Source organism: Antechinus flavipes, chromosome 2 (assembly GCF_016432865.1).
Source record: "Antechinus flavipes isolate AdamAnt ecotype Samford, QLD, Australia chromosome 2, AdamAnt_v2, whole genome shotgun sequence".
Classification (NCBI taxonomy): Eukaryota; Metazoa; Chordata; class Mammalia; order Dasyuromorphia; family Dasyuridae; genus Antechinus; species Antechinus flavipes.
This window is the reverse complement of record NC_067399.1, coordinates 323,737,846-323,754,467: the sequence shown is the minus strand read 5'-3', so window position 1 is coordinate 323,754,467 and position 16,622 is coordinate 323,737,846. Positions and strand designations below refer to the sequence as shown.

Sequence of the window (16,622 nt, the reverse complement as noted above, 5' to 3'; positions counted from 1 at the left end):
TAATAACTGCTAGCTAATTAACTGAAATCAAATCAATAAAAAGTTTTTAAATTAAATCTATCATTTATAGAACTTTAAAGTTCATAAAATTTTATGTATATTATCTCTTTTGAGCCTCACAATCGCCCATAGTGAAACTCAGAAAAGTTAAACAATTTGCTTGTGGTTACACAGGTAATAAGTATCAGGGGTGGGATTCAAATCAAATCAAATTCCAAGCCTAGTACTCTATCCATTACATCACATTGCCTCTAGTGAGAAAAGATTGAGAAAGAGAATAAAACACAGCAAGAACGGGAGAACAGTAGCAGAACTGTAGCGTTAGGTACATGCAAAATTGCTTGAATGATCAACAATCCAATATTAATTTAGAAAGAGGTTTTTACTAGGACATCCTGGGGACCTGTTTTTATCCCTGAGGTAGAAAGCTACGTTCTTGTCAATGACTTGAACAAAAGCATATTGCATATGATGGCATTCATCAAGTTTATAGTATCATCTGTATCATCTATAAATACAAAGTTTAGAAAGATAGATAACACTGGACACTAACTGAGACCCCAAAAATCATGCTATAAAGATAAGATAAATATGACAGAATTTAATAGCAATAAACTCACATTTAAAAATATCAATTTCTCTAATACTAGATGGGAGAGCAATGGTTAGATGAGAGTTTTTAGTGGACTTAAAGCTCATTAGGTCAACAATGCTACATAGTAGACAAAAAAATTGAGAGTGCGTTGAGAGAAACTTAGCATCCAAGACTTCGAAGGTAACATTTCTGTTCTATTCTGTCCTGGTAAGCCCCATATATGAAACATGGTTTCAGTTTTGGCTATTACATTTTTAGGAAACACGTTAAGAAGAGAGTATTCTGAGATTGATTGATATAGTAAGGGCACTGAAGACCATGTCATAGAAGAATCAACTAAAGTAAATAGGAATATTTAGTATGAAGTAAATGCAAGTAGGTGGTACCATAGTACACGGAGTGATGGTCCTGGAGTCAGAAAGACTCATCTTTCCAAGCCTCAGATATATATAGCCTCAGATACTTACTGTGACTCTGGAAAAATCACTTAATTCTCTTTCCCTTAGTTTCCTTATCTGTAAAATGAGTTGGAGAAGAAAATGGCAAATCACTACAGTATCTTTGCCAAGAAAATCCTAAATGAGTTCATGAAGAGTTAGATATAACTGAAAAACGACTTGAGATAATGAAAAAATGTCCTAACAACTACAGCCATTAAAAGTAAAATGGGATAATAGAGGAAAGGGCATTGTAGTGATGTCTGAGAAAAAAGGGGTATGATCATTTGTAAAGAGAATTTCTATATAAGAACAGGCTAGGCTAGGTGTTCCCTGGACTTCCCTTATAATACTGTTCTTCTATAATCACTAGATTAGAATTCTCTAGATTAGATCCTCTAACTTGGTCTCAATTCCCAGCTTTCTACTTAGAAATCTGGGCTTACCAGATAAGCTAGTTTTAGCTACATTATAAAGTAGTGGTCATCAAAATCATTTGGTACTGGCTAAGAAATAGAGTAGTTGATGAGTGCAATAAATTAGGTTTATAAAACACAATAGTCAATAACTATAGTAATCTAGAGATGATAAACCCAAAGATCCCAGCTTCTGTGATAAGAACTCACTTTTTGACAAAAATTTCTGGGAAAATTGGAAATTAGTATGGCAGAAACTAGGCATTGACCCACATCTAACACCCTATATTAAGATAAGTTCATGATTTAGACATAAAGAGTGATACTATAAGCAAATTAGAGGAAGAAAGGATAGTCTACTCTCAGCTCTGTGAAGAAGGAAGGAATTTGTGGCTGAAGAAGAACTAGTGTACATTATAGAATGCATATATTCAAAATTGCTTACCCTTTGACCCAGCAGTGTTTCTACTGGGCCTATATTATCTTTAAGAGATCTTAAAGAAAGGAAAGGGACTCACATGTGCAAAAATGTTTATAGCAGCCTTTTTTATAGTGGCAAGGAACTGGAAACTGAGTGGATGTCCAACAGTTGGAGAATAGTTAAATAAGTTATGGTATATGAATGTTACAGAATATTATTGTTCTATAAGAAATGACCAGCAGGATGATTTCAGAAAGGCCTGGAGACTTACATGAGCTGATGCTAAGTGAAGTGAGTAGAAACAAGAGAGCACTGTACACAGCAACAAGATAGTATGATGATCAATTCTGATAGATAAGACTCTTTTCAACAGCAAAGTGATTCAGGTCTGTTCCAGTAATCTTGTGATGGAGAGAGCCATCTGCACCCAGAGAGAGGACCATGGGAATTGATTTCTGTGTGTCTCTCTCTGTCTTTCTGTCTATCTTCCTTCCCCCACCCCAAACTAAGTTCTTTTTTTTTTTTTACCAATTAGTTAATTTCCTTTTTCATTTTAATATTAATGTTTTCTTTGAGTATTTTCACTTTTTTGTTGTTGTTTGCTTGCATTTTTTTCTTTCTCATTTTTTCCTTTTTGATCTGCTTTTCTTGTGCAGCACAATAATTGTGAAAATATGTTTGGGAGAATTACACATGTTTAACATATATTGGATTACTTTCAGTCTAGGGGAGGGATAGGGGGAAAAGAGGGAAAAAAACATTTGAAACACAAGGTTTTGCAAGGGTGAATCTTGAAGCCTATCTACGCATATGATTTGAAAATAAAAGGCTTTAAAACTTTAAAAAAAAATCTTCCTATGCTCAGTTTCCTTATCTGTAAAGTGAAAAACTGAACTAGACAATCTCAGTTCTCTCACCAAATCTATTTTTCTCAGCATCATCTCAAGGATAACTTGAATTTGGGACTTGGACTATTAGGTAAAGCAATGAATGAGGGTAAATAAAGTGGGAAGTTAACTGGGTTATAACAAAAACACTTTAATAGTTCTTATAAATACATATTTGTAAAGCCTGGAAAAAACCATCTTTTACAGGACAGAGGCACTGGCAATGAACCAACTCAAATGTATTATCAGCCTTAGGGGAGAGCAACATATAAGAGACATGAGGAACATATTTTCCAGCCTCGTCTAGAGGACACTCCACTGTGGAGTCAGATAAACAAAGGATAGTGCTCTGGCAGAGAGTAGACTGGGATTTGCCTGGCTTACTTCATGAAGATATCTAGCCAAAAGTTTGATTGAAATTTATTGAGGAACTCCAAAAGAATATTTGGGGCTCCTCATAGAGCAGCTATTGATCTTCCAGAAAAGAACTAGGGCTGATGATTTAATGTTTCTAATAAGTGTCTGAAGCATACTGGCAATATGATCCTAGGGAAATGGCTTCATTTCTAAGTGAATCAAATAATATTAAGACTGTATGCTGATCTACACTGTAGAGAACATTTCCTTACCAAAAGTACCCTAATCTAATGAAATCATTTCAAATAGTGAAAAATGAAACATCTACTAGACATTTTTTTTAACACAAGAAGTTCAAAGAAAACATTGATATTAAAATGAAAATATATGTGAAAAAGGAAAATCAACTAATTGGTAAAAAAAAGAACTTAGTTTGGGATGGGGGAGGTAAGATAGACAGAAAGACAGAGAAAGACACACACAGAAACACACACAGACAGAAACAGACACAGAAATAGAGAGACAAAAAGAGAAATCGTTTGCCTTTTTTTAAAGGTGGGGGGAGAAAATGGAGGTGTTAAACAGAGATACAATTTTCCATCTATCTTCTACTTTGGGAAAGGGAGAGAGAGAAGAGAGCGACAGACAGATAGAAGAAAGAGACCAAGACATAGAGAAATTACTTGCCTTTTTTAAGGGGTAGGAGAAGAAAATAGAGATGTTAAATGGAGATCCAATTTTTCATCTACCCTCTAACTACCTTCTAGTTTGAAGTGGGGGGGGGGGAAGAGATAGATAGATAGGGAGAGAGAGAGAGAGAGAGAGAGAGAGAGAGAGAGAGAGAGAGAGAGAAGAGAGCGACAGACAGATAGAAGAAAGAGACCAAGACATAGAGAAATTACTTGCCTTTTTTAAGGGGTAGGAGAAGAAAATAGAGATGTTAAATGGAGATCCAATTTTTCATCTACCCTCTAACTACCTTCTAGTTTGAAGTGGGGGGGGGGGAAGAGATAGATAGATAGGGAGAGAGAGAGAGAGAGAGAGAGAGAGAGAGAGAGAGAGAGAGAGAGAGAGAGAGAGAGAGAGAAGAGAGACTGACTATTCCACACTTTGAATCATGATCCCTGCTGAGCAAATATTGTACAATGCTAACCCTGTTTAGCAGGCCTTGGGAACTGCACTGATCGATTTCTCTTCAGCAAATCAACCCTTGTCCTTCCTGAAACAACTCTTCAGTGGCAAATGTGGAAGGAGGGGGGCCTTCCATCCTGATGCTCCAAGCAACAATGCCAGAAACCTGGATACCTGAACAATTAAACCTCTATGTGATTTAGAGAGAAAAGGGACCTGTACCAGATAAATGGGGCATGGCTGTCTCTTGGTTAAAAAAAAAAAAAAAGAGGGGGGGAAGGAGGGCATTAAGAGGAAAGGAAAATATCAGCTCAGAAGCAAATCTTTTGGCATGAGTTTTCTAATCTGAAGCTTTTGACTTAATTACCTGCTAGATACCTAGTCTAAGGTATCATTAAGATTACCATTTGAATCAGCTAATGGGACTTTTACCAGGGCCTTGCACATGAATTCCAATAAATCAATATTTATTTTCATTTTTTTAAATAATAGCTTTTTATGTTCAAAATATATGCAAAGATAGTTTTCAGCATTCACCTTTGCAAAAACTTGTGCTCTAAAATTTCCCCCCTCCCTTCTCCCCACCTAATCCAACATAGGTTAAACATGTGCAATTCTTCGAAACATATTTCCATATTTATCATGCTGCACAATAAAAATCAGATTAAAAAGGAAAAGAATGAGAAAGGAAAAAAACAAGCAAACAACAACAACAAAAAGTGAAACTACTATGTTGTGATCCATATTCACTTCCTGTAGATCTTTCTCTAGATGCTCTATCACAACTCTACTGGAATTGGCCTAAATTATCTTAGTGCCACAACTCTCTTTTCAAGAACAGCATGAGATGTAAAAGGATGCAGGGCGCTTGACTTGCATAGAACAGTAGAATTGGAGTTTCTAATTTTTTTTTTTAACCATCTAGCTAACAGTGAGCTAGGGGATAGGCAGAAGGGAGAATGAATTTCAGGGTAAGAAAGGAGTTGTGTCAGTACATGGGCTGGATTTGAATCTTCTTAGACTTACATTGTTGAAAAGAGCCAAGTCCATCACAGTTGACCCATCACATAATCTTGTTATTACTGCGTACAATGTTCTTTTGGTTCTATTCCTCTCTCAGCATCAATTCATGTAAATCTCTCCAGGCCTTTCTGAAATCATCCTGCTAATCATTTCTTATGAAAAAAATAATATTCTGTAACATTCATATACCATTACTTAGCCATTCTCCAACTGATGGACATCCACTCAGTTTCCAGTTCCTTGCCATTCAATTAATATTTATTAAGCATCAACTATGTACCCAGCATGGTGCATGGATGTAAAATGAGGTAAAAGACAGTCCCTGCCCTCAAAGATCTTATAAAATAATGAGAGGAAAAAAACATGCAAATATATTCAAAGCAAGCTATATATGCACAGATACAAATATGTGTCTATACATATGCATAATAAATAGAAAATAATTAAAAGAAAAAAAAACTTGAATTAACAGGGATTGGGAAAGGTTTCCTATAGGAGATGGGATTTTAGTTGGGACCTAAAGGAAGCCAGAGAGGTCAGAAGTTGGAACAGAGGAAGGAGAGTGCTCCAGGTGAAGTGGAGAGATGGAGAATCTGGTACATAGAGCAGGAAATCAATGTTACTGGATCAAAAAGGTAAAATATAAGACTGGGAAGATGGGAGAAGGCTAGATTATAAAAGACTTTGAATGTCAGACAGTATTTTGTATTTGATCCTGGAGGCAATGGGAGCCAAAGGTATCAAGCAGGGGGACTGACCTGACAAAACCTGATCAGGCTAAATCATCTAAATAATTTAGCTGAATGAAGGCAAGAGAACTGGGAGAATCTTAAGGCAGGCAAAGTGTTCATGTTAGACCCCTCTGTCTTTCATTTTCACTAGGAGCTTCTTAAGCATCCTACTTCCATATCTACAAGGCAGGTATCCTGATGATTAGAGACCATAAAGGTACAAATTCAACTTTCTGACTCCATTCCTATCTTTGAGATGGAATACTCAACTAGAAAATCAGAGTACCAGACTTTCATTTCCTAACTTCTTCACAATCATTGTTCTCACCAAAGTCCTTGACTGTTGGCTGATTGGAAATTTGCTATACATCCATTATAACTCTGAGGCCCAAAGAAAATGCAAATGTGAATTTTTTTATGTTATATGTGGAGGATTATTTTTATTAAAGAGCAGCTGTATCATAAAATGAATGTAAGGTTGATATTCCAGTCAGAAAGACCCAGGTCCAAGTCTAATTCTAAAGCATACTAGCTATGTGACTACAGGCATGCCGTTCTACTTCTCAGTTTCCTCCAGATAATTATATAAATTAAAGGCAATTTGGCTGATTGGCATCTATGGAAGGAACTTTTCTCTGTGTCCCCCATCCAACTAATAGAATTCCCTTTCTAGACCAAGAAAAATAAAATTTGAGCTACTGTAGTAAACTAGAGATATTCAGGGTTAGGGATGAGGGTGGAATAAAAAGAAGAAAACAACACCATCAATGAAGAATAGCAAATCAAGTTTTAGCATTGTGTGTGAATGGGATATCTCATCCCCTAAGTTTGGGTCATCTTCATAGGTATGACTAAAAGTAGAAGTGTCATCATAGAATTTTTAACCTAGGCATATGTTTGACACCTAATATTCATTAATATCCAATGTCAAACAAAAATCAGAAATTTCACAAAAGCACAAAATAAATGGAGCAAACATTGGGGGTATGTTCCCTTTAAGGGAATTTAGTGAGTTAGATAAAGTTAAACCCAAAGGGCACAGTCTTAAATTCCTAGAAAGAACATGGAAAAATGACAACTTTCACTCAAAAATATAAAGCAAGACACACAGGGATTCCCTGTGTGCACAGGAATACTGCAACAAAATAGTTATTTTTTCTTACTCTTCTTACACTACTAATCTTGGTCATTCTACAATCCTTGAGTGGAGGCAGAAAGAAAACAGTCTTTGATAATTCTAAGACTCTGAAAATGAAAAGTTTAATATCAAGGAGAGGATAAAAGCATAGTTAAACTAAGAATCATTTGACTTCAATATTTTCTTATTTCTTCTCCATTCTTTTTGTAAAAGGAGAATTATCTACTTCCTCCACCATACCCCAAAAAAGCATATGTGTAACCTCCACCCCCACCCCAGACTTGATTGTCTCAGGGGGCTAAAACTTGAGCCATTAATGGGATTTTTCTGTTGTCTGAGGGTCATCTATGAAAAGTCAGCATCCTTCAGACTTGGTAGATGACCTACTGTCATGGAAATCTCTTCTCCTTGCTGATAAAATATATTTATCTGTGGAGACAAGGAAAAGAGATGGGATAAGTCCATCTTAACCAATCCTCTATCTTTGTTAAGTATCCTTTCCATTCTATGGTTAAGTACATTTCCTTTGTTCACTGTTAGATTGTCCATGCATATCTAAATTTAATTCCAATCTAGAACTTGAGATACCAGACTGATTCAGTTTTGGATAATTAAATCAGGATTCCAAAAAGAATCACACCTGAAGTAGAAAAAAGACTTAGCAGATGCAAAGAATAAATGATCAGATAGCCAGATACAGTAACACTGCACCCTATGGGGGGGGGGGGGAAGGGAACTTTTTTAGTGAGGTATGGAAAATCGTCTCAATTGGACAAAAAGAAGTTCCCATTGACAGGAAGGAAATAAATTTGTTTTATACTAAAGGAGATTGACTTAGAGTTTAAAGATAATGCCAGAAGGAACACACTTTGATGTTCTAAAAAAGTTCTAAAAAAGCTAGATAGCTAACATGGAAAATGAAAACAAAAAAACAACTAAGAACAGAGTTCCTGGTTTTTAAGGATCATGACACAAGGTCAGAAGGATGTTGGATTTATTAACAGTATAAGTGAGGGGTAATGTTCATGGGGTGGGACTGTCAGGTGACAGGCAGGACATATGGTCTCTAACTCAGAGGTTTTGTTGGAAAAGGTGTTAAATCCTGTTGAAATTCAGGCTGTAAAGTAAGAGAATAGGAACCAAAGGGAAGAGAATTGGGAACCTTCATGGGGGGTACAAAAACTTTGGGCATACATTATTACTATCTATTCCTCTCCCTTCAGGGATTGGGATTGGAGTGGGGAATTACATTTATTACCAAGGACCTAAGGAAGTTGCAGAAGTTTAAACACAATTTGATAAGCCACTGAAACAATTATAGTTGAGGTTGTGGTCCAATAGAGCCAAATTGGAGATCTCCACAGCTGAGTTCCAAAGACTTGAGGAGCTTACTGAAGACTTACTTACTTTTGCAAAGCAAATTAAAGCAGTTAGAGACCCCATATAGGAACTATTACTTTATCTCTTTTAGGTACCTAAAAAGGAGAGTTTTACATACCTGATTCTATAAAGATTCCCATTTATCTGGTTGTCTAATGTGCATCTGCAAGGAAGGAGGTGAAGTACCTAAAAGAGTTTGATAGACCAAGCCTATGTGTTCCCCAAGTTCTACTCTAATACAAATAGAGAGCACATATATCCTATAACAAACTTGTGTAGAAGACAATTAGATCCCATCTTATGGGACGGAGCTATCCCCAAATGGCATCAGGCTTTAGCTATGGACTTATGCATATTACTAGGTGACATGTGAGGAGAAAATCAAAAATAGTAGTGGGCAAATAAGACTGTCAGTGCAAATAGTAATTCTGGAAATGATGGAGGATTCATGTGCCACAGCTAAGGTGGAAAATTTTCTCTCCTAGAGGAAGCTTTGTGTATGGTTCATTAAACATGAACTTGAAAGAGAATGAATAGATTGCCAACTTATATGAGTGCTAGTGAAACTGTCTTCTGATATCTGGGGTCAGATAGGTAAGGGCTCTTCTGCCCCACCTAAGCGTAAGCCGTCCCCTCAAGCCATTACCCACTTGAAGTCCTGAACTCTACCCAGATTCAAGGAGCTTCAAGGACAAGGGCCAAAGCCAAAATCCCCTTAAAGCTAAGTTCATCCTAACTGTAGGACTTCAAAGGCAACAGACCTATATGCACAAGCCATACTAGCCTGGAAAGGGAAGAGCCTACTAGATCTCCTAGACACTGGTAGCCAGAATATACCATTATACCAGGAGGACGTTAATGGGATCATAAAGGCATCGCATGAAAGACTTCAAGGGACAGAATACCAAGGAATGTGAGGAGATCCCAGCAGAATGGCCATCACAACTGTGACTTAGAGTATAGTAGAAATGGGCATCCTATTTGTCTCATCTGTAAAATAGTCTGGAGAAGGCAATGGCAAACCACTTCAGATTTTGCCAAGAAAACCTCAGATGGGGTCACAAAAAGTTAGACACAACTAAAATGACAGAACAACAAAGTGATGGAGATGAAAGAAGTTGCAATTGCTCTTACAACAACCCTATGCTGCTGTTGAAAAAGTCAAATGATTCCTGGCACATAGTGAACTAAAAATAGCTGAACAAAGTTTTCAGACTCATCATGGCAACCATTCCTGGTCTCATCAACATAGAAGATCTGACAGCCCAGGCAGCTAGTGAAAAGGCATGGAATTACTAAATTCATTAATTTTTTCCCCTAAAACTATTCAGAAGTTATTAAATTTCACCTGGAAAGGACTCTAGTATACTTTCACCATTCTTCTTTAGGGTTGGTTACCTGAACTTTCTGCATTCTGGGATAGTTTGAGGAGCAAAAATTTGAAAGAAGTTTTCCTTCTTGAAGATATCTATATTCACCATGATGATATATATATGCTAGGTCAAACAAGAACAAAATATATCCCTAAAAACATCTAGGTATCCAATTATTTAGTCAAGTTTTGGGGAAAGAACAGATAGCAAAAACTCAGATGATTCTGGGCAGAGTCAACCACATTCCCACACTCTAAAAAGAAAATCTAGTGATTTTTGGGCTCTTTGGGTTTTGGAGAACTCACATTTTCTATCTGGCTAATGATCTCATTTACTAAGTCACCCATATATCTACCTCTTGTGCTGTAGCTCAGAATAGCTTACAAGTTTGAAAGATCTGTATAAGGTCCAGGAGTCTGTTTTTTAAGGTTTTATTCCACATGAGGAAGAGGATGGAGCTTTTAGCAGCATCTAGGCATGGTCAAACCAAACAATCAGCAGACTTACAGGTTCTAGAATTGCCCCCAATGATCATTCTTGATGCCACTTTTAAAAGTAGTGACTCAATTACTGCTGAGCCCAAGTAGCTAATGAACAAATAATTTTGAACATTCTATCATTCGTTACTGGAAGAGGCAAATCTCTCTGGTTCACTGGCTTCTGGAACGTTTACCAGATAAGGATAAACTGACTTTAGACATCATCTCAGTTGCTTCCTTATTCCATCATCTATACAGTTTCCTGGATCACAAGGTCTCAGATTCCTCAGAGGGCTCTATGCAGGAAATAACTCTTTTGACAGATCTTCTTTCTTATAGGACAGTCCATATAACTTCTAGGAAATTGTTTCAGGGACAAAAGAGTGGAATTGTTGTTCTCTAACAATATATGGGAAGACAAAGCTGTATAACCATGATCACTGCAAATTTGCCAAGATGAAAAGAAGATCCATTAGCCAACTGGGTGGCAAAACTGAGTCCCTAGATGAACATGAGGGGGAGTATTTTCCAAGTTTTTATGGAATTAGGGAATAACCCCTTAGCAGAGGTCTCCAAATAGGCAAAGAATTTATCTTTTTTATATAATAGAGCTCCCACAGAGGAAGAGATTTGGGGTGATGTGCCAAGGAATAATGAATGAATGGCTGTTAGGAAAAATTTCAGTATAAACTCAGATCTTGGGACAAAATATATACAAGAGAGTTATTTTACTCCAGAAGACTTTGAGACATGATGAGAATTTTAGATTGGGATAAAATGTCATGTGTTGAAGATTTGATGTTCTTAGTGCTGCTCCTGTTCTTTATCACTAGTCATTGTAAAATTGTGAGATTTTTGTGAGAAAACCCACGGTGAACTACAGATTTTGTATCATCCAGGACTCAGTATTTTCATGGGATAGGGAGATGAAAGCTAGAATTTTTAGTCTTTATTCTCTTAAATATTCTACTTCTGGAGATCTTTACACTGCTTGTTTGTAATTTATATGGGGGTAAGAGTGACTATCTTTTTGTTTTTGTTTTTCTTTTATTTCTCCAGTGCTTTCTATGTCAAGCTTCTCATTTTTCAAAGGTTAGTATTTCCCAGTATGGACCCATTTAAGTAGTGAAAGGTTCTCTAGAAGACCTTTAAGACCTGGCCACCATTGTATGAAATGTGAGAGGTACAGTATCTGCCATGTGGAAAGTATATTGGGTCATGAAAATTCTACTTAATTCCAGAAATTTACAACTGTGTAATCCTGAACAAATCACTTATCTTCTCCTTTCCTCAGTTTCCTCATTACTAGAGATAATAGTAGTATTACCTCACAGGGTTGTGAAGATTATGTGAGATAATATTTTTAATATACTTTATAAACCTTAAAGTACTTTATAAATCTTACCTATGCTAGTTTTACCCTTAAAAGATAAGGTTTGAGCCATTGTTATGGCTTCCTCATTGTTTAAGGGCATTGAAAGAATTCAGTTTACAGAGAATCAGAGTCTCCTTAGACTTGGTGGAGATCCCACTGTCATAAGAGCCACCACTCTCTGCTAACTAGATATATTTCTTTACAGAGACAAAGAGGGCAGCATCTATCTGAACCAGTGCTATATCCTTTCCAACCAAGGCTAAGTAGATCTTTTGGTAACAGTTATATGATCTAGAAGTATCTTGTTTTATTCCAATTTCAAATCTGAACTTTCAAGACAATCTGAGATAAGTCTGGCATATAAGACCTTTATATAGATATAATTTCAATGCTTAAAAAATCTATAAAGTAACTTAAAATAACCACAAACTCAGAGGATTTACTTCTAGTACAATCCTAAAAATATCATAGGCTTACATGTTTGATGGGTGAGGAAAGTGAGTGAGTGAGTGAGTGTGTGTGTGTGTGTGTGTGTTGTGTGTGTGTGTGTTGTGTGTGTGTGTGTGTGTATGAAAAGCACAGAAGCCTATTCTATTTATTGTTTATGTACCACTAGTTGTATTGAATTGATGAGTTAAAGAAGCTGGGGAAGGGAGTAAACAAGGGGAGATTTATCAATTGCTCAATTCATTTTTATTTATTAAGAACCTCCTGTGTATAAAACATGGTATTATGGGGAAATAATAAAAACACAAATAACTGTAGTACAAAATAAAAGACATAAGAGCTGCCTTTCTCAAAAACAATTTATTCTAAGTAATAAATAGAGAGGAAATGACTTGCAAATGTAGGAATTTTGTAAAGTAAGATTTCACTCTCAAACCATTTTTAGATAAATTAATTTTGACCATCATGGTAGGGAAGCTGGCATCTTTATTTTATTTGAGAGAACTCTAGTCTATTTCTACAGACTTTGCTGTTCTTAATTAGTTGGAGGAAACACCCTTGTACAACCAACCTCTCAGTTTAAGAGGCTTTAATATCAAATCAAGTGGCTTCATTTAAAAGGCATCCTCATCTACATCCATAAAAGTCACTTACACAGAGAGCTTGCTCTAACCTTGAAAATCCTGCTGCCAAGGATTTAGGACACATACTGGGTCTAATCTGCCACATTTTAACTGCTGCTGTTACACATCTGGTCATAAAAGCAAGGTACAACCCAACACAGACAAGCACTTTTCTTCCATAGAATGCCTAGAGCATTGATCTCACAATGATAAAAGGGCTTCAAACAAAATCACTATGTCTGATGAGTGATTAAGTCTCTTCATGCCTTGCCATTTTTTCTTTTTTCACACTTAGGCTACTGCTATGAAGATGATTCTCATATAGTAGTGAGAGGTTTAAAAGATTCTGAGATTTTAAAACAAATATAAGAGGAAAGCCAGTGAGATTATCTATAGAAGCACACACTAATGGAAAGCTCAGTTGGCTTTCATAAAAATCATTTCTTTTTTTTTTTCTTATTAAACATTCGTGTTGACTTGGTATAACAGCTATCCCTATATGCAGATGAGTAAATAGTTCATTTCTGGACTGGAGATTGCCTGGAGTTTGCAAAAAATAAACTGTTAAAAACTACAGGATGATTTCCCCTTTCCTAAAATTGTAGGAGGGAAATCTATAAAGGAAATTCACAAGTTGTCAATGCAGTGTACTAGGGACAATCCTGTTCTCCGAATAAGAATTGCATTTTATCCTTTTTTCCAAACAGAGCAAAGGTCACACTCATACAATTTCCAAACAGAGTAGTGTTAGAAACAAGTAGAGCTGCTACTTCATACTGCACATTTTTTCCTTCTATTTCCTCACTGTATAGCTATTCGACAATCCCCCCAACTCCAGCATTTCAGTTGTGCCCTACATATGAGCACTAAGATTTTCTGTTTTGATTTAATTAAAAATGCTCATTAAAACAAAACAAAACAAAACAAAATAAAAAAACAAGATCTTGTTTTGCTACTGGATAGATAACTCAAAACTATGGGGGGCGGGGGGAGCAGGGAGAAGGTGGGGACGATGAGTACTGTTTCCTTCCAGAGCCCCTAGCACTGAGGAAGCAGTTGCAGGTTGTGACAACAGGAAATCCATACTTTAGGTGAGACTCCATAGCAGGAATCAGCAGGGATTGGGGCAATCCGAAGAGTAAATTATGGAAGTGAAGGATGCTGAACCGTCTGGGGAGATAGTGAAACTAGTAATTAATCACAAAGCAGGAAGGGACATTGAGCACCTTTGGTTCAAAATACTTCTGGAGAAGGGAGGTGGAGGAAAATCTATCATCTAGCTGTATACCAGTAACCTGACAGTCCCATAGAAGCTGCGGAAGCAGCTGAAGAAAACCCGTTCTGTTTTAACCTCTTCTCAAATAAGTCAACAAGAGCACGCATTGGAAAGTGGGGAAAGACAGACCTTAGCTCTTTTTTAAAGCGGTAAGAAGAAATAACCATCAAAACTAGCACAGCTGCCTCTTCCTAGATGGAAAAGTGAGAGGTGGTGGAATGGAGGAGCAAAGGCAGGGATCTGTCTATGCGTCCCTTTGCTTGCTCCGGGGAGAACACAGTCCACAGGGTGAAGGCTACGCAGGCACGCACTTACCCGGGGTCCAGTAGCTCTGTGGCTGGAAGTCTGCGGGAGATGCACCAGCACCAGGAGCAGCTGGGAAGTCACCAGCCGGCTCCAGCGCCCGGGAAGCATTTTGACAGCGACAGTCGTGGGGTGGGTAGCAGGCTCCGCACACACCGCCTCCCCACCCCCTGCTTCGCCCCTGATGGAGATTCGCGGTTCGTGGAAGAGGACAGGAGAGGTCCCGATTCGGGTGCTCCTGGAGACTGCTTTCAAAAAGCACTGTCATGAAACAGGGAGCAGGGGTGGGCTGCGAAGGAGGCAGGCAGAAAGCCTAGGCTGCAGCCGACCGCGAGCGCGTGCTCTTTTTAGTTGGTTAGGCTGGGCTCTGCCAGTCCCACGGAGGTAGCAGGTTAAAAGCCTTATCCCTGGGCCATGAGAATCCCCGTTATAAACTCTGGGAGGGGCGGATCTGGGCAGGTCTGATGGACGGCTAGGAGGGCCAGTACCGATCGAAACGATGACAAGTAAAAGCCAATGGGAAAAAGAAAGGAGGGGGAGGGGTCGTTCTCCCCCTCTCCTCTCCCCCACGCTCCTCCGCTACTTCAGTGGACTGGGTCAAAAGAACTGGGTTGCCCAGCCTAATTCGTGAGTAAAGAGGATAAAAAGAAAACCTCTGCTCTCTGCGTTCTCCTTTGACCTTCTCCACCCTCAACTTGGACAACAAGGTTTACACTATCACAGAAGACACTTCCACCTCCCATTCCATTATCTCGTGAAAAGCAGCAACTAGTTGGTAATTCTATAATAATCATACAAAACACTTTACCATTATTAAAGTACTTTATTATTAATTATTATGAACTGCCCTTAGTGTTCCCATTTTAAAAATAAGGAAGCTGAAGCTAAGGAGGGGCGGGGCAGGAGAGGGAGAAACAGGGGAGGAAAAGGATAGTAACCAAGGGTGGTAGTAGTCGTTCTTTCCTCCTTTCCTTCCTCTCTCCCTCCCAGGTCACTTCTCTTGTTGTCCACTATTCCTTCTACTACTTTCTATATCCCGTAATATTAGAAGATGAAATAAGAGGAAAGGGTACTGTATATGCCTTCTTGGAGAAAGCAAAAGAGAGAAAGAGAAAGATTTGTTAATGAAAACATGGGAAAGATTAGAGTGGGAAATTGATTTAAGTATCACTGGAAGTGAGAAATTAAATTACACAACATGGGAGTGTTTAAGCAGAATTGGTTGCCTGCTGGTTGATAATAAGACATTAATTTATTGGATGGGGTTGGATTAAATGATCTATAATACCTCTTCCAACTCTTAAAAAAAGGTCTAATACTCTTAAATAAGGTGCTAAATTCTAGTTCTCAGATCTGGGATTCTCAGCTTTCCTTTTAAACACAACTTTCAAATAGGCTCCTTCTTCTCCCCTCTCCAATCAATTAGAACACAGGATTTATAGTCAAAGGATTTTTATTTGAAAGTTAGCTCTATTGACAATTATCTGTGGAGTCTTGGGCAAGTCAGGTCACTTCTCACTGCCTCAGTTTCTTAATCTATAAAACCCAGGGGGTTATATTGTTGTTCTTGTTCAGTTACAGCCATCTCTTTGTGAGATATTTGGGGTTTTCTTGGCAAAGATACTGGAGCTGTTTCCTTCTTCAGTACATTCCCAATTTGTGAATTGGGAACATGAGGCAAACTGGATTAAGTGACTTGCTCAAGGTCACACAGCTAATAAATGTCTGAGGTTGGATTTGAATGCTGGTTTTACTGACTCCAGATCTAGCACTTCATCCAGTGAGTAACCTAGCTGATATCTAAGGTTCCTTTTAATTCCAAATCTATTTTCTTAAATTATGCTGTCCTGTCAAAATATATAAGAATGAAAAGGACTAGCTCTTCAGTCAGAGGACCTCCATTGAACTCTCCCTCTGATACTTACTACCTATATGATGTTGGGCAAGTCTGGTGGATGACACCATTTAATCACTGCAGGCCTCCATTTTCTCATCTATAAAGTGAGAGGATTTGAACTTGATGAATTATAAGATTTATCCTGTGGTTCTTCTTAAAAACACAAAGTGGCTGTTTATTGCCTACAATAGTGGATTCCATGATAGGGGCTGAGATCCCAGGGATACATGACCAGCTGATTACATGGGAAGTTCAGTGACTTCCAGTCCAATCAATAAAAATTAAATGAGCACATATTATATGCCAGACACTGTGCTAAGCACCGGGCATCCT

The 16,622-nt window shown here is 37.8% G+C and overlaps 1 protein-coding gene across 3 annotated transcripts in view; it reads right to left on the bottom strand.

The window, feature by feature from the left end:
• SMOC1 (SPARC related modular calcium binding 1) overlaps nucleotides 1–14,846 on the bottom strand; it is a 191,185-nt gene extending 176,339 nt beyond the window's left edge. For 2 of the 3 annotated variants that reach the window (XM_051977685.1, XM_051977687.1), the window contains exon 1: nucleotides 14,405–14,845. In XM_051977685.1, the coding sequence (XP_051833645.1) occupies nucleotides 14,405–14,503 (99 nt within the window). In that variant the 5' untranslated portion in view covers nucleotides 14,504–14,845. Of the gene's footprint in view, nucleotides 1–14,404 lie in introns of all 3 variants that reach the window. The other variant, XM_051977686.1, reaches the window with a different exon arrangement.
• Nucleotides 14,847–16,622: the final 1,776 nt, after the last annotated feature.